Here is a 23,805-nt window from a genome sequence, read left to right as displayed (position 1 = left end):
GCAACAGTGCTAATTACTGCATCACTGTGCCGTATGTGCAGAAGAAGACTAAACATTACCAACGCCAGCGCAGAACTTTGTCTTGACCTCTGCTGTTCTCTGTGGTGTCCTCAGTGAACTGGTGTGCATCACGCAGCTCTAAGCTGAGGCAATGCAGTGATGTCAGCTCCATGACCAAGCCCACAGGCTCTCATAACGGCACAATCCCTTACTTCACCCCGGCCTGCTGGGAAGACAATGGAGGGAGAACAACCGAGGCCCTTCACCAGCCCCGATACAAAGACATAACCAACAAGAGAGCCCGCCGCCCCGACCATGCAGATACATACGCAACACATTTACACTCCTGTGATCCTCTCATCATGCTCATCAGATGCATTTAACACTATCAATAAATCTTTTCTTTTGCTCTCCACTCCAGGCAAACAGCCATCGGACTGTTCTGCTACAACGCGCTGGATGCTTTTGTGTGTGTGTCCATGTATGCATGTGAATGGCATGCGTTCCTGTATGTGATGTTTAATTAATTGGACTGGAAGGATTGAGGGACATCTGCTCTCAGCCTGTCGTTTAGGGTAGCTTGACCCCGAGGAAATGTGTGTGTGTGTGTGTGTGTGTGTGTGTGTGTGTGCGTGCGTGCGTGTGTGTGTGAGGAACAAGCAGGTATGAGCCGTGGCCAAGACTGTGGATCTGCTGACCAGATGGTGCCAGCTAATGCCCCCTCTGTAGACTGGTGACCGCTAAAAATACACCCCTCACATCTAACCCCTGTGCCCCTGTGCCCTGCATCAAACTGTCAGGTAGAGAAGTTAACGAGACACACACACACACACATACACACACACACCAATTGTTCTGGAAATATTCCAATGTCATACGAGCTGCGGTGGATATTAAACAGGGAAATATTGGTGATAAGTGCATTAAAGGGAAGAAAACAATATATTTTGGTAATTTACTTAATATGTAATAATAATAATAATAAGAAGAAGAAATAATATTGAAAATATGCTGGGCTAGGATCGTTCAAAAGATTCTTGTCAAAATTCTGTTTTTCCACATCTCAGTTAAGCCAATAAATGTTTTTACTAAACTTGTCCTCCCTGCACAGAGCCTGTGATTGTCATCACTTGGCTGAGGGAAACCTTCCATGTGTTTGGCCTGTTGGGCCTTGAGGCAGAACACTTGTTCAGTCTGACAACTGAACATCTATTCAGTCCTCTCTGGGTATTTGATACATCGCACTAAGTCTCAGTTTTAATCCCTTGGAACCTACTAGCCTGCTTCCATCCAAAAAACAACATCCTACATCTCTTCAAACGTTTCTTCTTTCTTTATATTCCTGTACGTTGTGGCCACAGAAGGTCTAACAACATGGCAGCAAGGACAGCAGTAGGTGCAGAGCAAGGCCACATAAAGTGCCAACTCTGTGCTGTAGAGAAGCATATGAGCAGACAGATGTAGACGTGGAGAATATTAAGTGTGAGAGAGAGAACAGAGGGATTGAATGAAGACTATTTATTAAGCAAATGAGACAAAGAACGAAATGAAAGTTGATTCAGGTTTGTCGATCTTTGTGACAAGTGGACAATGTTTTTGATGTCAAAATTGCTGTGAAAAAGTGTTTTGACTTCTGTGGTGTTATTACACACACACTCACTCTCACTGCCTTTATCTTACTTTCCTCACTCACCTTTTTATCAACAGTGCCTTGTGGATTGGGCTGAGTGGAGCTGTCAGTCCTACGCTGGGCCTGCCAAGCTGCAGTATCCTGCTCAGAGAGGAAGTCAGGGCAAATGCTTGGGGCATCAGTGATGGTCTGACTGACCTCCCACCACTGAGCAGTGGACCCCCACAACAGATTGAGCCTCCAGCTGGCCGGCATGGGGCCTGTTATGGCCTCACGCTGAGCGCACACATGCCACAATTCACAAATTCCCACTTGCACACACACGTGTGCAGGCAGAAAACACGCACCCGTGCGCGTACATGTGCGCAGACACACACACACACACACACACACACACACACACACACAAACACAGAGACACACATATAGAGACATGTGCTGGCACATTTAGAGAAACATACAAACAGATATTTTGTGTATGTATGCTAATAAGAAATGTCTGTTTACTAATTCACCCACTATAACTTAAAACCCAACCAGCCACTATATCACAAAGGTTTACAATCAGTCACCTCAGTTCGAGGCAGGAGTACAGGAGGAGTACAGGAGTTCACTTTGTCACAACCATCTGCAGCTCAACTTGACAAAGGCAAAGGAGCTGGTTGTGTATCTGACAACAGCTACCTGTGAGTGAATATTGACAGTAAACTGGACGCGGCTACTGACTCAAACACTGATTATTGTGCAATTATTCAACTGTTCAATGTCCTGTGTAGTAACACAACTGTGCAATACTTAAAAAATACTGCATTCGGACTGTATGTGTAAATATTTCCTATAGTTTTGATTTGTTATTTTTACTTGTTTTGTTATCACCTGTGTTGCCATAAACAAAGTCCTTCCTCGTTAGGCAACCGCTCACTATCTGTTCTTCCCTCTCATTTAACAATTAATTCCCAGTTTGCCCTTGTTAAGTTCACCACCTCACTCTCTCATTGTCATTCTCTCAGCTAGGTGAAATTCCCATTCTGTCTTCATTAGTTACACTAGCAGAGGGATGTTACCTCCCTGCCAAGGTCCTCCAGGTCCCTGGGCACCAGTGTGGAGGCCTCCAGGGGCCGGAGCAGCCAGGCTGTATACTGTCGGTCTGCAGTCTGTTCTCCAGTTGTGACAGGGAAAGCAGCCTTATGATGACAATTAGTGGCTGTTAGAGAGCACAGATGAGCGCAGTGAATGGGAGCAGTGAGAGAGAGAGAGAGAGAGGAGGGAGGCAGATGATGATAAGGGGGAGGAGATAAAGAGAGAGGAGAAGGAGGAGGGGGCAGGGCAGGTGGTGCATAAATAAGGACACAATTAACAAACATACCCGCTAATGAGGACGGGCAAAGCTCAAGGGACATTTTAGACGGAGGGATGAGCAAAGTGGGGGAGGTGGGGGGGGGTGTTTGACTTTAACTCTACATTTGTGATTCGGGGGGCAGGGCAGGAAGCACTTTGCAAACATGTGGGGTTGAAAGGACAAACACCACAAAGTTGTGTTGTTTTGACATACAGCTTAACTGATTGTCAGTCACTGTGTGTATCTTGATGTAAGTGAGTTCATGGTGTAGGTGTAGGTGCTTGCAGTAGTTTGATGCAGTAGTTTGTTTGACGCCAAGGTCACCACTATTTGTCAAGAAAGGCATGTGATCAATTTAACCCTGGCATTTTTATAATTTGTGACGGGGGTCACTCTTATCGGCCTATTGGCATTCAGGTGTGGGCTACACCTGCAAGTGTGAATGAGGTGTAGAGAGAGAGAGAGACAGAGAGAGAGAGAGAGAGAGAGACAGAGAGAGAGAGAGAGAGAGAGAGAGAGAGAGAGAGAGGGAGAGATGAGGTGAGCTGAGCGGTCATGCATGTGATGCTGTACATCATCCTGTCTGTGGCTTCTGTGATCTATCAGTGCATTATCACATATAGCTTGTATTGTTTCCCTGGCAACAATGCAATGGTTAATCACCCCGCGATATGTAGCTAATGCAACAATAACAACAACTCACAGAGACACCCACCCCTCCCCCCCAAAGAAAAGAGAGGAAAAAAAAGCTGTGACAATGATGGCATCCACTCAGCACAAGTCCTCCATTGTGACTGCACTGACATGCTGTATTGTACCTGGCAGACAACATTGCCTCATAGCAGCTGGGGTGTGCTGGCAGGGGAAACAGGCCTGACTGGCATCAGCTGGGGGAGATTCAGTGTGATGCAAGCTGCATTACATCACAGAGCAGATCTTCCAGGCCCTCGCCTCTGGATCTCATGGTGCTTTCTGTGTGAGAGACCCTCCTGGTCCATACTTCGTAACACTATGAATAGTGGCATATAGTGTCAGAGGCAGAAAGTGAACCGACTCAATGCTGTAGTAGAATTTTGAGCTGATGGTTCTCATTTTGTAATCCAGTAACACATCATTTTTAAGAGTTCAGCCAAGTAGTATAGGAGTATTATTAAGTAGAGATTGAGAGAGAGGTGGCAGATGTGAATTCTGTGGACAAGAAGAAACAGTCAAGCACTTTATGATTCACTGTGGAAAGAATGAATAAGAAAGATGAAATATGATTCATACCCTCGAGAAATGTGTATTTTTGTTCATTTTCTTAGATCAACTAAATGTATTGAGAGGATAAATACCTATTTCCATACCAGTTACCATGCCAATGAGCATCAAGAAGATGAAGAGGCTGAACATCATCCCAAATTTCAAAATGACGGTGAGTTTGCAAATGTATTCCATATTTTGTTGGTGTTCTGGCTGAGAGAATGTTGTAATGCCATGTCAAAGTTTAAACGACTGAGAAAGAGACATAGAGAGCTTACATTCATACGTCATTTAAAGGATCGTGCACTAATGTGAAGTGCCAGGTTAAGGTCATTAAGTTGAGTGTTAATCAAACCTACTCCACCACCTTTTAAGCACGACCAGCATGAGTTTAATTTGGAGGAGCGGCTTCATTTAGTCATGATCTTTAAGCCTTTATGTTTCACCTAGACTCAGCAGATCGTGTTCTTGGATCAAGTCACTGATTAGTAGCTACTTGCTTGCTAGAGATTTGATTAACTGGGTTTAATGTGTTTAATGCGTTTAATGCGACGCCTGTGTACCCTGATGAAGGTACTGTACCATCGTAAAGCCTCCAGCAGAATAGCAAGAGCAACTTATCTGGACATAAGTCTTCAAAGGCCACAAGGTTGAGCTTTGTTTATCTCTTATTTCTTGCCTGGAGTACTAAACAATCTTCATTGTGGATGCTCTAGATTCCTAATTGTGAGCGTCCAGAAAAAAACATGTATAATATACTAGCTCACTTGACTCACTCACTACTTACTACTACTACTACTGCTAAAACCGAAACCCACAGTCTGTTAGCCACCTGCAGAATACACCAAATTTTAAATTACAGCTCTTGCAATGAAAATAAAACTACTATGTCAGTTTTACATTTTGACCTAATCACTCACACATAGACACACACACACACACACACACACACACACACACACACACACAAAACCATGCACATTTAAATGTCAGTCTGTGTGTTCTTCTAAATGGTGCGACTGGCTCTTCCTCATTAGGCAACAGATACACTAGCTTGCAGCCACAGCTACAACCATGAACACTCATGGGACGAGAAAGAGAGGGAGTGTGTGTGTGTGTGCGCGCGCATTTGTATGTATGTGTCTTCATCTGGCACCTCCTGAGGGAAATTAGTCGTCTCTATGCTAGCTGGTCTCCAGGTCCATCCCTGATGTTTTCGCTCAGCCGCTCCCTCTCCCATCAGGCCACACTGCAGCTAATTGCTAAATACTGTTGTTTCAGATAATGGCAACAGTCTTTATAGAAATGACTCGTGTACTGGCTACATTCGTTACAATATCCAGACACTGGTCCTAAGCTGTGTGATGTCTCTCAGATAAGGAGTCCTGATCTGAGTCTGGTACAAGCTGCTGTGATCTACAAAGAAACCTTCATTTGTCTACTTCATCAAACTCCTGATTCATTCAGATTGCCAGACTGCCATCAGACTCCAGAGACGGTGAGGTGATGTGGCTGGTGGAATCATGCTCATTCAGGATAGAGGATCTGTGATTGAAGGTCTGCTGAAGATACGAGGCTGAGGAGAAAAAGGAAGTTTTACCCTATGTTTCCCTCTATGGGCAGCAGTCAATGGCTCTATCTAGTTTTGATTGGTGCTTGCTGTGGCCTAGGGTCTGCTCCCTCGCTATCCACACTAAGTTCAAGTCCTTTCTGCTCATCTCATATGTACGTCACCTTGAATAAAAGCATCTGCCACTGACTAAATGTAAATACAACTTCATCAATATGAAGATACTATACCCAGCATTGTGATTTTTTTTATGTGAAAATGTGGTTCTTAAGGTTACAAGGTCAAATCACTTTTATTATCAAGAGCAGACAGTCAAACAGTTGTTGCTTGTTGAACGGTGGTTGTAAGAATCAGTGGTTTTCAGGCTCGGTGGCATGTATAAGCCATCTGTTTGCCAGTGAATGTGGCTCTGCTTCCCTCATTGAGCCAGTACTCACTGTGAATTGCACTGTTACTGCCAAACTGTCTCTCAACATGACGACAAAGAGGTTCCTGTGTACAGTAGTGGTCAGTCTGTAGCTCATAGTCTAAAATAGAAAGAAGGAAAGAAAGAAGTGACACCATTCAGGCTGTCACACAAGCTTCTCCTCTGTCGGTTTGGATGCAGGTGTGTATTCTGTCTCGCAGGTTGTGTCTCCCACAATATGTCTTTTGTAAGTTGATGAAGACAACACACACTCTTAAACAAGAGCCTTTGATGATCCATAATAAGATAAATGCATCTGAGCACCTTGTCACACTGATCTAGATGTCATTTGTGACTGTTTAGTTGTCCGTAGAATTTGTCAAAATATGTTTATATAGTACCTAAGGCTGTTCCAACATCCTCAGTAAAGACATACAAATGTTTATTCAAGCAGGGACGACACACACACACACACACACACACACACACACACACACACACACACACACACACACACACACACACACACACACACACACACACACACAATGCTCCAGGCTCAGACGCAGGGGGATGATGTCTGAAGACTACAGACGTTCGTTCTTCTCTCCTTTTCTTTCTCTTTCTTTCTCCGGTCGTCACAAACAGAGGCGTCTCTCTTCTCCAGCCTGCTGCTGCCGGCGCTCAATACCCAACTGTCACTTAGACTGTATGGTGACCCGATCTCATTCTCCTGCTACACACACGTGCATACACAAGCACACATTGTGTCCTCACAGCCTTTGCTCCTTATGTAGTTCCTTTACAAAGAAATGCAGACAACATTAAGCACAACTCACAGCTATTATAGATGATTTATTTGTATCCAATTTCTGGTGGAGAAATTTCAAGGTATAGTAGTAGCTCCAACTTCCTACCTGACTTCTGGGTCCTGTAGTGGTTCCACATAATACAATAAACATTGAAATGACATTAATAAAATGATAATCCAGTGTCAATCTGCACATGATTCCTCATTACATGCTGTAGGAAGCTTTGGCCAAACCCCCATTTAACCTGTGATGACTCATTATACACTCACAGATTATTGTCATTTATTCATTTATCAGCATATTTACAGTCATACTCAAAGCAATACACTTTGATACTATGCTATGTACAGATTTCAATGCACTTTGAAATGACAGTATTGTTATTAAGAGATGTTAGCACACGTATTCTCCCAGCCTGATGTAAAGCTAAAGGCTGTAAATGGATCATACTCACTCAAGCACAGTAAAATAAAATGTTGACATTCATTCTTCATACTTCAGTCTGGTGCATTTAAGTTTGCACTTCAAAGAAGCAGACATGTTGAAAAAGACACCTCATTCTAAAAGTGTACAGATGGAACCAACATAAAATAACTTTTGGCCAATTATCATAATCTCTCCCTCATGATTAAACATGGGAGAGTTAAATCAGACGATTAGCATGCTGTCAGAGAGAAGTCTAACTGCTGTTGTGTTTCACAGTGTGAAAGACAAAGCTCTGGCCTGCACACCAACAAGCCTCCCCGGCCAGCTACAGTAAAGTGGTAAACACATGTCTGTTTGGCTCAGCGGGGGATGACAAACACCCACAGAGCCGCAGCGATGAGAGCCGGAGGAAGAGAGGAGAAAGATGCTCTGACTCCTCAGCTTCTGTGTCTCTTGGTGCCTAATGTCCAGACATCTGGAGCCAAACAGTCACTGTGAAAGGTCCCAGAACAACTGCCAAGGGCAGCTCGGATACAGACAGAAGGAAGCAGGAGGGGAGGGGGGCAGTTTAATATAAAAGGGCAGATTGATACCTCCACTGCCTTTATTCATTTGTAAACTACATTTTTTTAGGGAAAGATGACTAAAGAGAGATAAATGTTTGATTCAATGTAGTGTCGGCTTTGGATATTTGAACAAAGTCTGTATTTGTTCATGAATTCAGTTGTGTTTCAGCAATGCTGGAGACTTTCAACCTAAAAGAGATGATTCAAATATTCCACAAGTCAGGAACTTTATCAGGAACATTAGAGCTCCCTCACAGATGTTTCAGAAAGAGAATAAAGTTGATTGATCAGACGCAGTAACAATTTTTAATGACAAGTCAAGCTGATGGGAGTTTCATGCAAATCAATGTTCAGTGTGAGCACCATTGTGTCTTGTGGATTGGACCTTGCAGTGGGTAAAGTGAGGAATCAGGCTTTTCCCATGTAAAGTTCACCAAACCACTATTATCATTTGAAACATTTAACTCATTTTCAATCATTTCCAAGCACACACACTGCAGAGTTCTTCATTTTTTGCCTATTTTCTAAACACTTTCTATGCCAAAATGTTTGTACAATTGCTTGAGATTCAATATTTTATGATTTCCTCCATGCTGCTTGTATCTGTGCCTACCAGTGTGCACAAAACTTTCCTGACATGACATCTAGAGGACGTTGGTGTCCTGTTTGTCTGCTGAGAGGCTCCTCTGATGAAAGCCATCTCTGAAGCTCTGTGAAGCTGCAGCCCGCGCGTGTGCCTGCTGTGCCTTGCAGTGCCACACCACCCAGTGTAATCACGCCGACAGGACTGGGCCCGGGTCCAGCAAGACAGTCGGCTCTGGAAGCTGTCAGCAGCAGGTCCGTTTGACAGCATGCAAATGTATGTAAATGAAGAGGTACAAGCGTAACACCTGCACACAGGAGAAATGGCCCGTGCCCTTCCCAGCAGAGGACCCACTGATACTCACACATCCAAATATGAATACGCCGCTTCATGTTAATGCTCCCGATAAACTGGTGGATTCCGGTTGAGCTTTCTATTATCAGGGAGGCTAAAGTTTTGCTAAAGATCTGTAAGTAAATGACGATACACAACAAGATACACTGCTCTGATACATTGAGCATGTGGCTACAGGGTGCAATCACGTTTCATGTTTCACTTAATTACACACAGATCAATAAGAGATGCCTAATCTTTGTTTTGGTTGTTGCAAATTGGTAATTCATGTAAACAACTGGCCTCGTGGTTCCCTTCTTGCTAGATCAGAACATTTTTGTTGTCCATGAAATCAGCACAGGAACCAGTTTTCTATCTGAACACCAGTGGAGAAGAGTTAACTGAGACACATGACTGACTGTCAGACGTTAAGGACCTAAACTCACAGCCTGACTGAAGATATTGACATTGATGGAATAACAAACGTGTATATTAAGTGTTTCCAACTGCATTGTTTTTAAGCTTTCTAGAAGTCAATTCATTCCTAGGCTGGAGTTTTTGAAGACCCTCATTTGTTTTGAGAGGTGTTTGGGTTGAACGTGATGTCATGTGACCACAAACATCATATCAACCCATTTTATAAAAAGCAGCAGGCCAATGAGAGCAAGCAAAAAGGCATCTACAGTCTATAGAGCAGTAGATAGTATGTGAGGTATATTACTGAAATAGCCATGACTGTCAGTGTCAGTATAGTCAGGTGTGTGTGTGTGTGTGTGTGTGAGGGTGTGTACGCCGTCTGCCTTTGAAATCCTTAGGGAGCTTTTTTCCTAACTTCAAAGCAAAGGTCTTTATTGTTCTGTGGAGCAGAATCGTGTAAGTGTGTAATAAAAATGCAAGACGTTGCTTGGCCTCTCCTCATTCCTCTGAAGTGTTTTGACTCCTGCTTTGACCCTGCCGGCTGCTTTTGGCATTCCAGCAGGATGGAGGAGAGGAGGACTGAGCGTGTGGGCCTGCAGCAGCTCCAACAGCGTGCGCACACATTCACACACACACACGCACACACACACGCACACACACATAGACTGTCCTTGGGCTAAGATGTCTAGGGTTTGTGCTGGTCAGCAAAAAGCGGACGGCTGCGTGATAGCACAGGCCTGTTGCTGTGTGTGTGTGTGTGTATGTGTGTGTGTGTGTGTGTGTGTGTGTGTGTATGTGTGTGTATGTTGGGGGTTAGCTGTCAGAACAGCCCTCAAGTTCGTATGGCTCTGGTCCAGACCTTGTCTGTAAACTGACTACACACTCACCCCTTCAAAAACCTTCATATTTATACACACACATACACACACACACACACACACACTCTAGCACGCACGCATGCATACACACGCATACACGCACATACACACACAAAGGCTGAAAAAGTCTCCTCTGCCCTTGGCTATGTGTGTTACTGTGTGTGTGTGTAAGCAGATGGACAGGTTCATGGACGCAGAGGGACATTTGTTGTCCTTTGGTGAGTCAAAAACTCAAAACAATACAAAGATGAAGTCCATATTTAAACAAACAAAGAAAACAATTAGTTTAGGTGCTGTTTAGGTACTGCATATTATTATTATTATTATTATTATTATTATTATCATCATCATCATCATCATCATCATCATCATCATCATCATCGTTGTTGTGTTGTTAAGGCTTATAGGAAGTGAAGCTTTGAAGACTCAGTATCTTCTTCTTCTTATCTTCTTAGAGTTTATTGCTGTTTATTAAAGCAGGTCGGTGGTGCATTACTGCCATCACACTGCAGTATATTCTATTTGTAGTGTTTGCAGGTATTTCTTCAGGTATTTAGATGATGTCATGATAGTAAGAAAACACTTTTCTATCAATATAAAGCTTTCTGTGCTGTTGTGTTTCTGTGCAGCAGATTCCAGAGATAGATGGACTGTTCAGGCTGTAACACACACTTATTCTTTTCAGAGATGTAAAATGTGTCACCTGCTCATTAGTTGTTCATCCTTGCAGAGATCAACCTGCAGCACAAAGTGTGTAAAAGCACACAGCTGACACTGAAATCGCTTGAATATACACACAAGGTAATTACGCAGCTAATATAGATATTAAAGCTCAATCAAAGAGCTTCTTATGTTTTCATTGGGGTGAATGTCAGCATGATTTTAAAATTATAACTGGTGGGACCTGGCTGCATGGAGAGTTGATTCGATTTTGAGAGAGATCCTTTTTTATCAATTTGACGAGATTTCTTATCAGTTTTAATGACACAATATAGTCTTCCCAGCTAAGCCACCTGAGTTAATGCTGTCCCTAAAATTGTTGTCAGAAGTGGGATTTGAACCCACGCCTCCATTCGGAGACCAGAAATCCCGTCTTACGGAAGGATGGTTCCTTGAGTCTGGCGCCTTAGACCGCTCGGCCATCCTGACAACTGCACTTGTTCACTCTTCGACGGACTGGCATTCAATAAAATCAGATCACAATATTGATCCAGATTTAAATGAGGAAACAATTGAATTTATTATGTAAAATTGTTTACATAAACAAATCAGGAAATTAACAAACAAATACATTTCAATGCTCAAAAGAGAAAAAAGATTCCTTCATCTTGCTTTTGTCCTGATGATTGATGAGTCCACGCTCACACTCCAGCAGACGACTCCCTGCTCTCATATGGACACATGTTTGCTCAGCACTTGGAGCTAAGGACTCTGTTGCTTTGCTCTCTTCACTCTCTCTCTCTCTCTCTCTCTCTCACACACACACACACACACGTCTTTATGTTGCAGCATGCTTGTGGTCACCAGCCTGGGAATATTCTGTTAATGCTTTAATCTGTCATAATAGACAAAACTGAATGGTGGATGGATTAAGAAAGAAAACTAAATTCAAAGATTGATTTATAGTAACACAGCTAATAACACAAAGTCTGCAAACAGCTAACTAAAATAAATTCAAACCTTTCTGCTTTACAGAGTGACATGAATTTAGAAAAACACAAATATAAAAACACACGTACATATTTAAATGTGTGAGATATTGAAATGTTGATTATTAACATTTCAAAAGATGAACACATATTCTATATTTGCATTGAAATGAGAAGTAGTGTCTGATAGTTTGTCCAGTTTGTTCACCCGACAAGGTTTTGATCACTAACAACCAAACTAACATGGATGAAAACAGAACATTAGCACAAGTGATAACATAACACTGCCAAACTAAATAAATACATTCATATTATATGCTGTTGGAATAATTGAGGATTTCTCATAATATGTATTTTCTGTGATAATTGAAAACCATAACTGTGACTCCCTCGGCCCTAATCTGGGCCACGTTCACTCAAGCAGCAGTAACAGTGAAAAACTAACCCATCCATGGCAGCACAATACTGGGCCCCACGGACTCCCCACATAGACGATGCTGTCTGACAAACCTGCCTGCCAAACAACTTAATTAAGCAGAAAAGGAGGCAAGAAAGAGGAGCCTAAACAGAAGAGCCAGAGAATGGAGGGGAAGAAAGGAGACGAGGAAACAGAGGAGGGAAAGGGCCGGTGCCTGTCAGGCTGCGCCGACAACCAGCCGACATTTAGTGTGGCCACGAACGGCATACACACACACACAAGTGCGCGCACACGCACACACACACACACACACACAAAAGACAAAAAGAAAGCAACAAAAAGCATTGGTGATGTTTTAACTGGAATTCCTGGACCCAAGGCCACCGAGGGTTCAGAGGGCAAACGGAGAGCCAGGGGTTCATTACCACAGTAACACACACAGTCTCTCAGACTTATAGGACCACAGCGGTGTTGGAACAGGTTTCATGTGTTTAAAAAAAAGAATTACATTTTGAAAGACTTTGGACAAACATTGTAAAGAAATTTGTGTTCTTTTAAGTTTAGTTTGATGTGTAGTCATGCTTCTCTGGTTATTTTTCATTTTTGTATGGAAATCAACTTGGACAGCTACATTTAATGTCTGCTTTTATAATATCATGTTATTGTGTTGATATTGAGGTCTGAGAGGTTCTGTGTGGGGAGTCCAATGGTTTTTGAGGCATTACATGTGATGCAGGTAAGTTTGTTCTCGTTTGTGGTAAACATTGTGAACAAACAGTGTGTTCAGTAGGGTGAGCTGGTTGATGCTTTTGTACAGTAGCGACAAAAGGTGAGGTGCAACAGAAAGCTCTGAAATGCTTTGAGTTTAGGTGTGGCAGAAAGTCTTTGGTGATGATGGTGGATGATGTTACTGTACACACTGATGGCTCGTGTTCTGACAGGGAGGAAGCTGTGGACCCAGTGGATGAGGAGTGTGGAGACAGATGAACTGGTGACGCTGGATGATACTGAAGGCAGATTAATAGGATCCGGGAGTAACTGCCTGGTTCTTTCCAGTTGCTGGTGGAGGGAGTGAAGGAGGCATGTAAAGGTGGCATGTGAAGGAGACATGCCACAGCATCCTCAGTCCCTCTCTTGGCCCAGCAGGCAAACTGGTTGGGCTCCAGATGTGGTCTGACAGCTGTGAGGATGGAGTGGAGAATCAGTTTTTCCAGGCATTATTGAAGTGAGTGCAACAAAGTCATTGAGTTCTGAGGGGGCGGGGCTATGATTGTAGATTTTTTTCCATAGGTACTGTGGCAGTCCACAAATAAAAACATGCGGCGGTGCAGAGATTTGCGTCCTGTTTGGTAAATCTACTCCATAGTGTTTCATTTCTGGATTTGAGGCTAACGAGACCTTTTTATGATAATAATAGACATTACAGAGGTCGATAGGTAAAGTATGGGATGTTGGTAAGTCTGGCATTCCAAACTCTGAGACTGCCTGCGTAACATAATTTAATGGTAACACTTCCATTATCATTAAGACATTGTCAACTTCAAAAATGTGCCTGTTTTCCACAAAGCTGCAATGGAAACATGGCTCCTGTTTCTCTGTGTGAGTCTCTTGTGACCACATTCACCCTCGGCTCGACTCCTTCAGCTGTTGGATTGGGGTAATGAGGTGATGGCTGATGGTGGCCTGTAAAGTTGTAATGAGGGCCGTGGTGTGAATAGGATGGAGGGCTGGAATGGGTGGGAGAGAACACGATGCTTAATGATTTGGACGCTGGGATCAGCAGTAACACTGTTGTATCAAAGAAGGGGTGACAGAGGGGAACAGAAATTCCAGGGTGGGATAGCACAGGAGGGCCTAATGTTATTTAGGGGGGGGAGAAGGAACGAATAAAAGCTGGGTTAGAAAGTAAATCGGGGTCCTGACCAGCCCCTCTGCTCCGCTCATTGTGAAGATGAAATTTATGGCTCTAGGACTTCCTCAGCCAAAGACTCCCCACGTAGACTGGTTAAGTGTGTGACAAAGGCTCGAAGCAAACAACATTTGGAGATAAGAGGCTGGATTAGAAGGAACAGTGTAAGACAAACGTGTACGGTTACAGGCTGGAGACGGGCAGAAGAGCAGAGTGATGATCAGAGACGAAGAGATCAACATGGTGAATACATGAAAATACACCAGATAACTATGATGCAAGACGACTGTAGCGGCTCAGTGCACGACAGGAACATGTGAAAAACAAACGCAGCAGATAGAGACACGGTTAAAGTAAAAAGTAAATGCAGTAAAGTAAATATAAATACTGGCAACAAATGACATGAATTGATTGTTAAAAAAGAACAACTCTCTGTCATTTGGAAACCTCATATCTGCGGTTTGAGGGTCAAATCTATTTATAAAGCACTTTAAACACAAAAGAGGTTGACCCAAACTGCTGTACAGCTGAGGGTGGAAAATAACTAATGAGTAAAGCAATAAAACAGCAGTAAACATGACATAACAGGGTGGTAGACATGAAATAGTCGAGAATAAAACAATTACAAGTGAAAAGGAAAAAAGAAAGAAAGAAAATATCAGTTTAACAAAAGAGCAATTCTATTTCTCAATGCTATCTCTCTCTGAATGAATGAATGAATGAATGAATGAATGAATGGATATGTGACATATGTGGCATAAACCACATAAAACGACTTTAAAAGATATAGTGATGTAAATATAAACATACACTATTGACTTCTTCCCCTTTTTGAACAAATAAAGTTAGAATTGTGGCGAGAAATGATTTCCGTGTGTGTGTGTGCGTGCGTGCGTGCGTGCGTGCGTGCGTGCGTGTGTGTGTGTGTGTGTGTGTGTTACAAGCTTCCCTCGCCCCATTGAGCAACAATGATGAAATGGAGATGGGTTAAAGTGGCGACACAAAGCCTGGGCAGACCCCTGCGTCGCTTCAACAATGCAACCACCAAACATGAGAGAGAGAGAGAGAGAGAGAGAGAGAGAGAGAGAGAGAGAGAGAGGGAGAGAGAGAGAGAAAAGAGAGAGAGAGAAAAGAGAGAGAGGTAACTAATCCCTGTGTAATGGACACAGACACATAAAGCAGCTATATGTAAATGAAAAGCATGAAGTTTGGTCATCTTACTTTGATCTCTGGATGGAGTGCTGCCACTCTTCCTTCACTCTCACCCTCTTCTCACTCGTCTTTTTCCTTGTAAGAAAATCAAGCCTTATTTAACTTAATGGCATCTCACTGGTCTTTTGTCCTGGCTGATGCTGACAGATTCCCTTCTTTTCACTCACACACCATTCACATATCTTCCCTCCATAATCCCCTTATTCCGGGGTGGCAATTATTTGGAGTATTTTATCAGCACTATGATTATGATCATTGTGATTCTTGTTATTCATGCAGGCCGTGCTAAGGAGCAGGTTGCCAGCAGAGCCTGTGCAGTGATTGAAGCTCCCCTCTTCCTCCTCCTCCAACAGCTCTTATTCTCACTCAAGATGAAGCTGCCTGCTTTCTTCCACAGGGGTGGCAAGTTTGCTGGAGTGAAGCCCATTCAGGGAAACACATTTTCTGGGCATTTGAACATATTGTGGAGTGAGTATAATGAGTCGCACCAAATCAGCCATGCTGGCTCTTTAACACAGATAAACATCAGGAATTTGAAGATGGAGGCGAGAGGGGCTAATAACCAGAAGGCCTCCTTTATGCTAAGCAATAATTACACGGGTGGGTTTTGATCTTTTGCTTGTCGGGGTGATGAATAGAGCATAAGAGACGAGTGTGAGGCTCATAGATGAGAATGGGACTGTTTCAGTGTTTGGGGTGTTGCTGAGGGTGTAAGAAGCTTTTCAGTTTGGCCTCCTTAGTATATAGAGCATATCTGAAATAATGATAATCCAGTGTAAGAGAGAACAGCATGAACCCGAGCCTGCACACACACACACACACACACACGCACACACACACACACACACACAGATGGATAATTTCTCTTTTTTTTCTCTTCACCTTCATACCAGCATCCTTAAATGTGACATATTGTGCTTTTTGTTGTTTATTACCTCATTACCTCTGCCAAGGACGTTAGAGCTGTTTGTATTTGTGAGCTTGAGTCCAAACTTGAAGGATGGCCCAGGCAAGCACTGATTACATCTGAGACTGAATTTTGAATTATGTTTGCATTATAATTGTTAGTATTATTGTTGTTGTTGTTATTGTTGATTGTTTTTCTGGTTCTGGGTCGGTATATGATTAAAATAAGGCAAATTTTCAGAACGCTTGTTCGTCCTTGGTGGAGGTTTGTTCTCTAATCAGTTTGCTTTATAAGGTAATGTAGTTGGAGTATTTAGTGAACATCTATTAAGACAAAGCAACAGGTCCTGAAAGCTTAAAGTTTGATTGGTCCTTTACTGCTGTAACATGTTTACATCACCATGTAACACACTTGGTAACACACCAAGCACATCATGTTGTTGTCTATGAGAGACATTGTTGTCTCAGCTGGCCAATCAGAACAGAGCAGGCAAGCTGGTTGACACATGGTGAAATAGGAATAGATCCATTTGGTTTTTGCTCATTAAAACAGACCTTAAATAAGAACAATGCCATCTGTGTAATGAAATTGTTTTTGACAACATTCTACAGAGGATAAGAAAATGAGACTTTACTTTTATTTCACTTTCATTTACAATTCCATAACTGACTGACTTATTCTCTCCCTCTCTCTCTCACACACACACACAGGCACACACACATGCAAATAAACATGTAGGATTTCAAATTTTTTTACTATGAGTATTCAAACAAGGCACTAGTTGGACTGTTTGGTCCAATGAAAGAACATTGTTCTGGATGTCCCATTTATTTAAATATATATTGTTTTTATTTCCCTTCATTGTGATCATCTGGCATTATAGTTTACATACTGTGCAACATATAGTTAAATAATCATCAAATTAGTTCATTATTTCTGGAGTTATGTTGTTAATCTCTAAAACAAATGGGGGATTATTAGATTTACTTACACATAAAAAGAAATAGTTTAAAAATTACAGATTTGTAATGTTTCTAAATGTCAAGACACGAAGAAAAATGTGTTTGGAATTTTACAAAAACAATTCGTAAAAAAAATAGTTGCATACTTGTAACGGCCATCAAGTCCCTTTGCAGAGATCCACTGAGTCCAAAACTAGAACTTTTAATTAGACTTTGAAAAAAGGTTTGAGGAGTCACTTTGAGAACCTGGAGGCTGAGGTGGAATGACTAAATCTGGGCAGTCTGCACACAGCACAGGGGCAAAGAGAACCTCCAGGTGCCCCAGCAGAGCTCCACTGCACCGGGGTCAGTGAGGCCTCCATTGGGTCAGGGGAGAGCAAGGGACATTTAGCAGATGAAGATGAAGTGGAGGAAGAAGAGGAGGCTGCTGAGGTGAGCAGCGATTCTTGGGAGAGGAGTAACTGGCCGGGGCCTGAGATGATGGGCCATCCTCCCGCCAGCAGAAGCCGAGGGGCCGGACCCGTGTTCACCCCGATGCTCACCTCACCCAGCAGCCGCCGCATCTCCTGCAGAGAGGAGCCCAGGAGGAGGATGTAGTTCCTTGCCAGCACCAAAGTGGAAATCTTAGAGAGCCTGCGACCTGGGGGAGCCCCGTGATGGTGAGACTGAGGCGGAGCCGTGGAAGGTGAAGAGGCGTAAGGTACCATCACCTCCCTCAAGGCATCCATAGCTGTGTTTAAGTCCTGCATCCTCTTCCTCTCCCGGCTGTTGATCTTCCTTCTCAGCTCCTGTTGCTCCTCGGGGCTCAGCTCCCTCTGAGGCTTGGTTGATCTTTGACCACCCTGGAGGCCCAACATGGAGCCAGGGTTGAGTCGGGAGCTGAAGTTGAACCCTGGGTGGCAGTGGGGTAAATCCTGGACAGATCCAGGTCCACACAGTGTTAACGACTGCTCCTGGGCCCTGATGACATGGTTTGACAGAACATTCATAGTCTTCTTACTGGTGCACTGGTCTTCAAGGTGAAGGTGTGCTCACTAGTGCACAAGCTGTTTATGAATGCAAAAATATGTTGCATATAAAAGCAAAATTCAAATCTTCATTTCTGTTGGATCTTCTTTTGGCTCACTCCCCCTGTTCAGCTTCTCTTTGCCTGCAGAAAATAGTCTCCATCCAGATGAAAGTAACGTCTCCAAAGCGTGTGAGTTGTGGTGAATCCCTCAGGTCGGCTGCACAGTGAGGGGCTCTTGAAGAGGCAGCTCAGCTTTATCTCATTTCCACAGCAGAGTGTGTTGGGAATGACAGCTCACATGGTGGAAAAGTGAGCTAAAAGCCCCCACACACTCCCCCCACCCCACCTCAGCTCAACTCCTCCCCAATAGACAATATGCTCTTCACACACACAGAGGCAGACTGACTCTTTTAATATTTTACAATTTATTGTGAAATCGGACAGTGTGGAGATAATGTGGTTGATGTGATGTGGACATGAGACATTTGAAACACAAGCTTTAAAAATTCAAAGGCATTCAGAGGTCGTCACTTGGCAACGGTTAATGTCAAAGTCATTGTTGGTCATCAGTCTGCTCCTCAGTCGACTAAACTATCTGCCCTGGAAACCTTTTTTCATTGACTTTGATAAAAATGAAACGTATTCAGCACATGGATCTGTAGGTTCGGTGTACTGATGTCAGCGTAGATTGAAATCATTCCTGCTCTTTCAGCTGGAGCAGAGCAGGTATCAGCAGTGTTTGTGAGCATTCATGGTGTGTAGAGCAGCTCTGGCAAACCCTGAACGGATGCATCATTGTGTGAGGGAATTAACTAATGTTTTCAGGGTGGAAGTGATTGTCGCTCAGTTCTGAGGGGTTGCACTCACCAAATTGGCTCACAGAGAGCTGGCACTGTTCCAGACTGGCAGACAACAGGCCAATTGACTGTGAACCACAGGTGAAGCTGACTTGGGGCATCCAGCAAGGCTGGAAACCTCAAATGTGCCATTCATGAGTCACAAAAAGCCCTCTGCATAGCACCATCACACAGTGAGCCTTGCCATCCTCTTTTTACTATCCCTCGTCTTCCTCCTTACAAAGCCCATCTGAGGGGGAGAAAGGAAGCCAGGGGGAAGACGGGAAGGACAGCACCTTCACAAACAGAAAGCAAGTTGTTTATGATGAAAGCAGAAGGAGATGCAGAGGAGGAAGACCGTTTCCTTTCCCAACCCCTCTTCTCTTGTCTTTCAACAAGTGGAAAATGTGTGTGGAGGCGCTTCCCTTCCCTGCCAGCGGCCCGGTGGGGTCCGGCTGGTGGTGTGATTGAAGCTGAATGGACGGCTGCAGACGGACAGGAAAGGGAGGGCAGGGTGAAAAAAGCCCTGTGAAAGGCTCCAACACCTGTGGCACAGAGCGCAGGCAGGGTGAGCACAGCAAGAGACACAGACACAGACACACTGCAGGGAAATAAAGGATTAAATAATGAATAAACAATTTCATCAAATTTCTTGGAACAACAGTGTTTACACTAAGTATGACGCTTATAACATCTATCATGTTTGATGCATGTCAGTTTAGGCAGTGATTTCTTATTGGAGGAGCAGAATTGCCAACTGTGACAACATTTCACAGTAACCACTTTTATTTTTTTATATTATTTACATTATATTGTGTCTATTCATTTCAATCAAATTTGTGTTACAAGATCATTTGTATTAAACAGGTTGAAATCTCACTGATCTGAGACTTTTAGGACGCGGTAAGTAAGATGCTCTAATCAATTAAACAAATGCTTCTTTCAGAGATATTTGAGAATTGGCAATTTTCAATTTCAAAACAAATATCTCTAAAATGATGAAATAAAGTTACTATGGTGATTGATGCAAATGTTTATCTTGGCCATGAAACACAAAAACAAAATAACAAAATACTGAGACTTTCTTAAATTCTATTCTTGTGTTTGGCCTCTCTCTGTGTGTGTGTGTGTGTGTGTGTGTGTGTGTGTGTGTGAGCGTGCGTGCGTGCGTGCGTGCGTCAGTTGTGATTTCTAGTGGCCGTCTACCAATGAGACACATTAAATGGAGCGTTGATGTTTTTGACTAGGAGACTATAGTTTAGCCTCCAGAAGAAAACAGTGTAAATAAAGGGACACCTGCGAGGAGCCGCACATATAGAAGTCAGAAAGGAGGAGAGAAGAGAAAGAAGCTGGTGTCTCACAGAAAAGTGCACATCCCCCCACTTTTTCTCCACCACTTAAAAAGGGAAGAAAAGTGAGCTTGAATTGGGGCTAAAGCTCATGCTGCATATCCGCCCCCCCACCCCCCCCAGCTTCCAGGCTCCTTTTGATAAGGTTGGACCAGGGCAAGAACACCAGTGACTCCAGCGTGGGGGGAAGACTAGTGTCTTTATGGTGGAGGGAGGACTCTCCATCTGGGTAAGGCCATCCGATAGCGGGCCTGCACCTGGGAGCTAAATGCCTCGTCTGTGTGGAGACGTTTCCTGGGTGGGGGGGGAGGGGGGAGGGCAGAGAGGAAGACACCTCAGCCAAATAGTCCTGAGTCAATTAATCTGCCCATGTAGGGAGTAAACATCCACACACACTAACACAGTACTGAACATACCAGACTATCATATCACAACATCCTAACTGGCTCAACTCAACAGAGGGCAACAGAACGTTTATTTCTGTAGTGATCGCACTGTTAGGAGGATTAGAGGATTTGAGATCAATTTCTTCTTTCCGTGGTAAATAAAAGAAAACAAACTTCATTTATTTGCTGGCTGCACACTGACCACATTAAAATGTACAACTAACTTAAATGCATGAATGATTGTTTAATTTTGAAATGCTGCAGTACGATGTCATTTAGATCAATACTGCCCAAATTCAGAACAAGTCCACAAATACACACGTTTGTCGGAGTCGTCTGACTGATACAACAATGGCAGCAAGCTCATGAGTTGTCGGAGTTAAGAGAAAAAAAGAAGAAAATTCTAATTTCCGTGTGCACAAAAACAACACATGAGGTCAGAGTGAAAAGAATAATCTGGATCTCAGATTTATACAGTGTTTCAAGCCATAGAAGTGTAAATCAAGTAGCATTTCTTATGTAGATTGAGTTTTTGTTCTCCCTTTTGTCTGGGATTCTTCCAAATGATAACTGTCACTCATGTGTGCTGAAGCCTTTCTTTGTCTCTATGCAGATCCATTCATTTTGTATTCATATTCGGATGCAGATTCTAAAAAATTAATTTCAGTAAAGAAGCAGAACAAATGACTGTACAGTTGTTTTTTTTTATTAAGGAACAGGTTCAATCTGACCTCAAAGCAATCTAAATAAAAAACATCACTGGCATCTCCAAATATATTCCATATTCATGCTGCTCATGAGGAACAAACTGAATTTGAATGTAGCATTGATGGAGTTTGACAAGAGTGACAAGACTGGAGCTGAAGTGAAATAGATGTGACTAAAGGTGTTGATCCTGTTCCAATAAGACAAAAACAACCAATAAAACAATGTCATTTGACTTTGTTGTTTGAGATTTCAGTAGTTAACGTGTTAAATGAGAAGGTGCACCTGTTCCCCTTTTTGTCCCATGAGGAATAAACAGTTGCTAGTGACTGATTTCCCCCGTCAGTCCCTGTGGGCAAACAGGTGCACGAGCCATAATGGCAATACGGCAGGACAGGCAGGACTTTTCAGAGGGAAATGGAAGGAATGCATCAAAGCTGAGACCAAGGACACACTGGTGTGTTTCTCTAACTCCTGCTCTGTGGGGCCTGTCGCCAAAGACATGAGAAGATTACAAGCTGTTAATAAGGTGGAACCAATTGGCTGAAGGTCTGTTTTTGTCCTTCCCAGCATGCTTTGGGAATGTTGGCCTGGGATAGTGGGCATTTGCTGCTGATCATAGTGTGGCCGGGATAATGAAGGTGGGAGGGGTGTGGAGTTTTACCCCTCTGGGCCCTTTGTGTAATAGAGCCTAAATGCTTTGTGCTCAATAGCTGCACACGCTCAGTTGGTCACGCTTGTTTAAATACAGATGGACATTTGCACCATTCACACTTCCTGTTACTAACTAGACGATAGACATTGTCACTAATTCTCTATTTTGTTGTTGTTTGACTACTATTTTCCTGTGCGGCAAATGAACAGAAAAAACTCTTCTGAGGGTTTAGGTTTATGTTTAATTATGTTAAACTTAAAGTATTCAAACAACTACAAACCTTTCATTGTTGTAATATAAATGTAAATATATGTAAAAATACACTTAACTGCTAACTATACTTTAATGTGATAGAAATCCACTGGGAGGAGGTGTTTTAAAATGTTGACCCGTTTATTTGTGTAGTTACAAGAACAAGTGACTCCAAACAGAGTGAACAGTTTGTCAGATTAACTTTGTTGGATTGAATCATTGACGGATTTAAACTAATTTAGACTTCAGACTTTATTATATTGAGTGACAGCAGGATAGACATAGTAATGAAACTGCTCTATTAACGTCATTTAACTTTGTCTGACTGTTTCATTTATAGACACGCTTACTGGGTGATGATGATGTGTGTTTGTGTGTGTGTGTGTGAACAGGGCTGCTGCAAATGATATTGTTCTACGATTTCTTTCTTATTTTGGTGTCTTTTATTCCTGTCAAACTCTTTGTGAACAGGCGTCAACTTGCTGCTCGCTCTATTGTTACAGCAGATGTCCTCTCTGACACCATGCCAAGCTGGGATTGGTTGGAAGGCTGCTAGATTTAAGTTAGTTAAATCATTCCCCCACAGTGTATCCCCTAATCCCATGTAATCACGACAATGATGGATTCACTGACACTAAACACCCACACAAGCACGGTGACACACAGAGACCAGGCCTGTACGTTAAGCTTACGTTGAGCTAGAAGCCTTATATACATCACTTTTGTTCTATTCTACTGACAGTTCTACAACAGTTTCCATATGTTTTGTAAATGACAACAAAGCGAAGCCACGCAAAACTTATTATCACTACAAAACGTCTTTCCAGGTTGCATTTCCTGTCTTCGGTCTCATTCCGCAACATTAGCAGGGAGCTCACAGATCGTGTTTACACATGTGCTGTCCCCGGTGCTGAAAGCTATGCCGGGTCCAATAGCTGTAACAATGTTTAACCCTGATTATGTGCAAACCAAAACTATCTGCTTTACCCTCCCGTGATGCAGGAACTCCCAGGATGCACAGCGTCAGAGAAGGAGCCTCCTACTATTGATCCTGCTGTAAACATTTCTCACACAATATTCATGCATAGTGACAGAAACCAGGCTAGCAGATGGATGCAGTTTATGTAAGATGATTCTTTGAGAAGGTGATGCCCACATCTGTCTGCTCCCTTAAGTACCCCTTAACACACATACACACACACACACATACACAACACGCACAGCATGACTTTACAACCCCCACCTTCTCCTCTGCAGCTCATTGACCTTCCATTGAGGATTGCTCCTTACAAGCACGCTCCACATTAAAATCCCACTAAGACCTGAGACAGCAGCTCCCAATCTCCCTCTCTAT

At 43.0% G+C, this 23,805-nt stretch overlaps 1 protein-coding gene and 1 non-coding gene across 2 annotated transcripts; both read right to left on the bottom strand.

Moving 5' to 3' along the window:
• Window positions 1-11,242: 11,242 nt before the first annotated feature.
• trnal-caa (transfer RNA leucine (anticodon CAA)) lies at window positions 11,243-11,351 on the bottom strand. The gene is made up of 2 exons: window positions 11,314-11,351; window positions 11,243-11,288 (listed from the first exon to the last, which is right to left on the bottom strand). It is a non-coding gene; the product is annotated as a tRNA-Leu (tRNA).
• A 6,141-nt stretch (window positions 11,352-17,492) lies between these two features.
• Window positions 17,493-18,248, bottom strand: olig1 (oligodendrocyte transcription factor 1). The gene has a single exon (XM_076155153.1). It carries the CDS (start codon window positions 18,246-18,248, stop codon window positions 17,493-17,495), a length of 756 nt encoding a protein of 251 aa, XP_076011268.1.
• Window positions 18,249-23,805: the final 5,557 nt, after the last annotated feature.

Source organism: Genypterus blacodes, unplaced genomic scaffold, assembly GCF_046128005.1.
Source record: "Genypterus blacodes isolate CSIRO-AG114 ecotype Tasmania unplaced genomic scaffold, CSIRO-AGI_Gbla_v1 ptg000008l_1, whole genome shotgun sequence".
Taxonomy (NCBI): Eukaryota; Metazoa; Chordata; class Actinopteri; order Ophidiiformes; family Ophidiidae; genus Genypterus; species Genypterus blacodes.
Note: the sequence above shows the minus strand (reverse complement) of the source record. Positions and strands in the feature narration are given on the sequence as shown.

Excerpts from the sequence above, each read along its gene's own strand:
- olig1 (XM_076155153.1), bottom strand. The coding sequence starts at position 18,248 with ATGAATGTTCTGTCAAACCATGTCATCAGGGCCCAGGAGCAGTCGTTA.